Here is a 6,000-nt window from a genome sequence, read left to right as displayed (position 1 = left end):
AAAGAAGATATGCTTGAAAGATTTCTTGCACGGCCTTGCAGATGAAAACTACGGGAAGGTCTTCACAGAATCATTAGGGTTGGAGGGAACCTCTGGAGATCATCCAGGCCAACCCCCTTGCCAAGGCAGGGTCTCCCAGAGCAGGTGGCAGATGAATGTGTCCAGGTGGGTTTGGAATATCTCCAGAGAGCCCCTGGGCAGCCTGTTCCAGTGCTCTGCCACCCTCAATGTAAGTAAGTTCTTCCTCACGATGAGGTGAAACTTCTTGAGTTTATGGCCGTTGCTCCTCATCCCGTCACTGAGCACCACTGAAAAGAGTCTGGCACCATCTTCTTCATACCCACCTTTGAGACATTTATGAGATCCCCTCTCAGTCGTCTGTTCTCTGGGCTATATAGGCTACACACCCTCTCTGCTGTGAGGGAGGCATACGTAGCCCCGGGAAGCTGCGGACGGCCCATCGTCGGGAGCGTTCAAGGCCGGGCTGGCTGAGGCTCTGCGCCGCCGGAGCCTCCTCCCTCTCCCCCTCCGTCCGTCCCTCCCCCTGTCCTGCTCCCCCCGCCCGCCCCAGCCGGCGGCAGCTCCGGGCGGCGGCTCCTCCCCCGTGGCCGCCCGGCAGCATGGCGGCGGCGGTGGAGACCCGCAGAGTCTGCGAGACCGCCGGCTGCAGCAGCGAGGCCAAGCTGCAGTGCCCCACCTGCCTCAAGCTGGGCATCCAGGGCTCCTACTTCTGCTCCCAGGTGAGGTTCCCCGCGGCCCAGCTCCTCGCTTCGCGCTCCGGGCGTGCGGCGGGCGCAGGATCCAGCTCCCCGCGCCGGCTCCCGGCCGCCCGGGCCCGGCCCGGCGTGCCCGGCTCTGCCTCTCTGCCCGCCCGCTCCCGGCCAGCCCGCGGCAGCAGCCCCCGGGCAGGGGCCCCGCGCGAAGTTCCCCCTCGGTTCCTCGGGTGTTGGAGCTGGGGGAGCCGGGCTGGCGGCCCCGGGCGGAGAGGGAGCCCGGTTGCTCCTCGTGGCCGCGGGCGATGCGGGACCTCAGCGGCACGAAAGCGCAGCCGGAGCGCTCGTGAGAGGGTGCACGGATGTTCCTTTGCCTTAAGGTGTGGGTGGTCCGTGTGCTCCCCTTAAGAATAAAGGCTTAGTGGGACAAAGTGAGACGTGCTCATCAAATTCCAGCGGGAGCGTTTCTCTGCCGGCGTCAGCTCTGGAGTTGCTCGGCTTTGATAGACACCGGGAGACTTGTTGCTCTGAAAACAGATTTTCTTTAAGTTATGAGTTTCTGTGAAAATTATTTTATACTCTTCCTTTTTGTTTTAAATTATTCCCAACTTTTTTTTCCCCCCACTGTGTCTTCTGATGTTCTACTCTGAGGGTGCCAAACAGGAAGGCTCAGGTTAGGCCACATGTCATAGAGCAGTCAGCCCTCACGTATAAATCAGAGAACTGAACATGTTCTGTAGGCCTCGGCCATCCTCACCTGTTACCACAGTGGTAATAGAGTGTGGTCCTTCAGTAGAAAGAGCTGTGTTGAGTGGGTTTTTTGTTTGTGGGGTTTGTTTTGGTTTTGTTCTGTTTTGTTTGGATTTTTTTTATTAACTTTAAAATGTGAGGTAAAATATATAGCCTAATCCTTTGAACTTTTTGTATGTGTAATTTCTGTCAAAATCAGTGAGGACGTATGTGTATAGTTCAGAGGTTAACACTGACTTTCCTTGTCACAGTTATAATTCAGAGTAAAGTCACTGAACATCTGTAGATAAACATAAGAAAATAATTCAGTCACATCAGGTAGATTAACTTATTAATTGGAAAGAATTCTTTTCTGAGCCGGGATATAAGCTGATAGTTATGGTTTGCATAGGACTAGGGGAAAACTTCCCACGTGCTTGTGACACACCCACTGCACAGTTTCTGGTACTTTCCCTTGAAGTCTCTGTGCCCTATGCTGGGACTCGATGCCAAATTAGAGCAACTGCAACTCAGAATTGTTCTGACAGTTCTGTATCTCTGGTTCCCACGTGGTGCTTGTGGTTAACTTCTAGGATTTGCTCTGCGTTTCACTGCATGTTTTGACATGTCTGATGTAAAACTCATCATAAATGCATCGTTGGTTATATACAAATATTAGATGGTGACAACAAAACCATTTGTTAAGAGAATGAACAGGTCAATGTGAAGAGTTCTAGTTACATCTTCACTCCTCTCCTTCCCATCCCTAACTCAGCTAATTCTATATAGGGTGCAGAGATTCTTATTATCTATATATTAAGTTTAATTCTTTTGAAATACCTGCTGCCGTTGTTAGGTAAAAGGGGAATTACTGGAAGTATTTCCTAGCTTGTTAAAATAGGCTGCTGGATAACTGACTACGCACTTGTAAAGCTGTCCTGCCTAGAAAATGAAATACTGAACTGGGAATCCCAGTCATCTCACTTCTGAGTGACCTGGGGCGTGTTGTGCCTCACTGTCCCAGTCAGGAATGTAGGTAAGCACTTTGAAGGTGCTTCGGAAGTTTTGGGGCAACACGTTACAGAGAAGGACATTAACGACAGCTTGTTTTAAAGACATGAAAGAAGTGTCATGCACTGAGAGAAGAATCCCCGTGTTCAGACCCTTAGCCCCCAGTAGTAGCCTCTGTGGGGCCCAGCATTGAACTGTCCCGAGGCTCCAGCTCTCCTTGTCACCTGGTGTGTGCCGTGGAAGAGACTCGCCGCAGTCCTGCCCTGGTGTCTGGCAAGCACCATCAGAAGGGTGGGTGAGGTGCTGCTGACAACCTGGCTGCCTCTTCCAATAAGCACGTGCAGGTGAAGGACTGTTATTTTCTTTAAACTTCCAGCAAGTTTCATCTGGTTAGCATCTGTGAAACTTTTCTGGAGTTCTCTGTTTGGTGGTTTTCTTTCCATTCTGGTCTTCCATGCATAAATAACTCCTAGATAAGCTAGTGAGTGGACCTAGGATATTGTTCCACCTCACAGCACAGCCTGTGTTGTAGCTAGCTTGGTGCTATTCCCTTCCTCCAAGGATGCACCTTTCTCTTAAGCTATCCCTGATTCCTTGGTGAGCCACTTCTGAGTTCTTCAGGGTTTTCTTTTAATGGAGGAAAAGCAGTTGCATTAATTGGGTTTCTTTTGCTTGTTTAGCTAGCTGTGCACTGCAGGGCCATGAAACACTTCAGGAGTGTGCTGCTGAAGAGCAGGCTTGCCCAGTGTGGCCCAGTTTGGCCCAGCCATAAAGTCAGCCTGTCCTTATGGAATGCAGTGGTGTTAGCCAGGTGTGTGGGCACTTACTTTGAGCTGAGGGTGGACTGGGAGCCACAAGCTATCTGGCATCTCCTTGACAGGTAAAAGCATCTGTATGGACACGGACACCAGGTTAATTAATCTGCCTGGAAGCCTGCAATGACTTTTTCATACAGCCAAAACACCAATCAGAACTAACCCCAAATTTGTAGTAATTAATTTTTTCTACTGCTAAGAATAAAGAATAAAATAATTGTGAACTGCTGTAGGAAGGCAACCATATGAAGCAATGTGTTTGGATTATAAGTTACTAACATATCATTTGCTAAGGAAAAATAGTGCGGGAGGTATAGGACTGAGAATCTCGGTGTAGTGTGGAGATTGATTACAAATTATTTTTCATGACTGTACATAGAGAATTGAAGTGAACTTTTCAAGTAGATCACATCAAGACAATGATTTCCCTGATGGATTTATCATTTGTGTCTCTCCTTTCCTGGAGGAAGGGTGTTCTTCTGGTCACTTATTTTTTTCTCCCTCTCTGCATCAAAATGTATGCCTCAACAATATGCCCTGAAAATGCATATGCCAAAGTAATTTGACATTCTCTGAGATTTCTTTGAGCCAACACTGTTTCCTCTCTGGCTGTTGGGCACCTTGGAAACTGGGTACAACTGCTGAGTAATAGTTGTTCTTGTGGGTCGTGGATGGAAAGGAGGCCACGTGGCCGGGTTCTGGCCGAGCAGGGAGGTTTTGAACCGCTAGTGGAGACAAGGTGAAAATGGCTTTTAGCAGCAGAGGAGCTCTTGAGGTGGTGTGTTGAACCCTGGGTGGTTTTCTTTTCCTGTCACTTCAAGGTGTAACAAGAGGAACTGTTCTGCTGAGGGATTCTGTCTGCTGTTAACCCTTAGTAATACTTTAGGCTAGTAAATGAAGTACTGTCACTACCAGCTACCTTTTTTCACTGTCTTGTTTTCTTTTCTGTAGAGACTTACTGCAGTGTTGCATGTGTTTATCATCTTACGGTGAGCTACAGTAATGCAGTCTGTCTTCTGAATGCAGAAATAACACAGATGTCCAGCATCACATCTCAACTGCAGTGTTCCTCTTGCTAAGATGAATTTGCTGTTGTGAAATCTGCCTTATAGATACAGTCACTTGTGTGTACATTGTGTGTAGTGTACATAAAGAGTGTGTGTTTAAATAGACAATTTGCATTTCTTTTATGTCTTCTACAAGTGGCTGAAGGATAAAGAAGAGGAGAGTAATGATTGTTATTGAGGTCTCCAGTTACCATTTTTATGTGAGCCTTCTAATTGTGAACGGATCTCTTATTAGTGATTTTGTGTTGCTTTCATGACAACTTCCTCTTTCATACTACTTATATAAAAGTGTCTTGGACAAAACAGAGTAGGTTTTCTGTAGTGTGGACTAGATGCTGTTGCAGGGCCATTTCTCCAGCCAAATTCAGAAATACCTACTTTTAGACACTTTCTGAAAACATTCTCTTACTCTGAAGTCAGTGGCCTGTGCCATTTTTGTTTCTCTGAGAGCTGGAGGCTGTGGGTTTTTATCCTAACAGTAGTCATAACTTACTCAAGGAGAACTGTTGCCCCTTCCTGCTTTGTGTGGCCTTGTGTTGTCAGCCCCAGGTGTATGAAGTGGTCTGGCTGTGGATTCCGAGGCGAGGATTGGGGTGGCATGGTGACTCTGCCACGTGTGTTTTAGGTGTTTGAAGGGGTAGCAGTTTCTCTGAACTGTACAGTTGGCGGCAGTGTCTCTCTTGGACTGGTGGGTACCTCCCAATATCTCTTCATACCTCTTGACATTTGAGGTGGAGTATGACTCGTTAAATTCCAGTGACGGGAAAGAAATGCTGTTTTGTTCTCTCGGGGAGTTTATATACCATTTACTCCTTTCTGGGAGGCACATTTTCACTGACACTCAGCCCTGGGCCCTTGACAGCTGTGGATGCTCAAGGTCACAGTAATTTGTGAAAAACTGTGGACCTGAAGAAGATTGTCATCCCATCTCCTGTTTTGCTATTTCCTTTCACCGTCAATGTGTTGGGGGTGGGGAGCAGGGAGCAACGGACCTGGATGAAACTATTCTTTGTCCTCTCTCACATCAGACTGTAGGACATCAGTGCCATGTTTTGTCCTTGGTTCACTATTCCTTGCTGTGCCTGAAATAGGCTAAAACCTGCCGCTTGGATCCAACAGCAGCACGCAGGGGTTTCCTCAGGCATAAATGGCACTCAGCTGATACTATCTTCTAGAAAATCAGATTTCTTTCATCAGGAAGATGACATTTTCAATTGCCTGTAAATCACCATGAATACCTGTGTCTGAGGTAAGTGCCTGATTGTTGATGAGGTATAAAAGCTGAGCCCTCATGACTTTCTGAAAGTAAAACTTCAGACTGCTATAGGCAGACTTGCTGAACTATTGTTCCATGTACTGAAAGGATAGTCCAGTTGGATTTCCTCTGGTCTGTTGTTCCTTCACTACTCTCAGAAATCAGTTGTATATTTCTGTAAATCTGAAGAGCTGCAGAATGCAGTCCCTTCCTCAAAGGAAGGGCTCAGTTGTTCATGTGGGACCGATCAGGTCTTAGATGAAGGAGAAAGTTGATGTAGGTACTTGTTGATGTAGGTGCTGCATGTAGGTACTTCTCTTGGAGTTGAATCTGAAAACACATACTTGATTCTTCTGAAAACCTGACTATTCATGTATGCTGCTTAGGCTAGTTTGGGAATTCTGTAGAGA

At 47.3% G+C, this 6,000-nt stretch overlaps 1 protein-coding gene across 2 annotated transcripts in view; it reads left to right on the top strand.

Moving 5' to 3' along the window:
- The first annotated feature begins 603 nt into the window (after positions 1-603).
- The window catches only part of METAP1 (methionyl aminopeptidase 1), a 29,466-nt gene continuing 24,069 nt past the window's right edge, over positions 604-6,000 (top strand). For both annotated transcript variants that reach the window (XM_082282469.1, XM_082282468.1), the window contains exon 1: positions 604-740. In XM_082282469.1, coding sequence (XP_082138595.1) covers positions 621-740 — 120 coding nt within the window. In that variant the 5' untranslated portion in view covers positions 604-620. The remainder of the gene's footprint in view (positions 741-6,000) is intronic.

Source organism: Coloeus monedula, assembly GCF_965178545.1.
Source record: "Coloeus monedula genome assembly, chromosome: 5".
NCBI lineage: Eukaryota > Metazoa > Chordata > Aves > Passeriformes > Corvidae > Coloeus > Coloeus monedula.
Note: the sequence above shows the minus strand (reverse complement) of the source record. Positions and strands in the feature narration are given on the sequence as shown.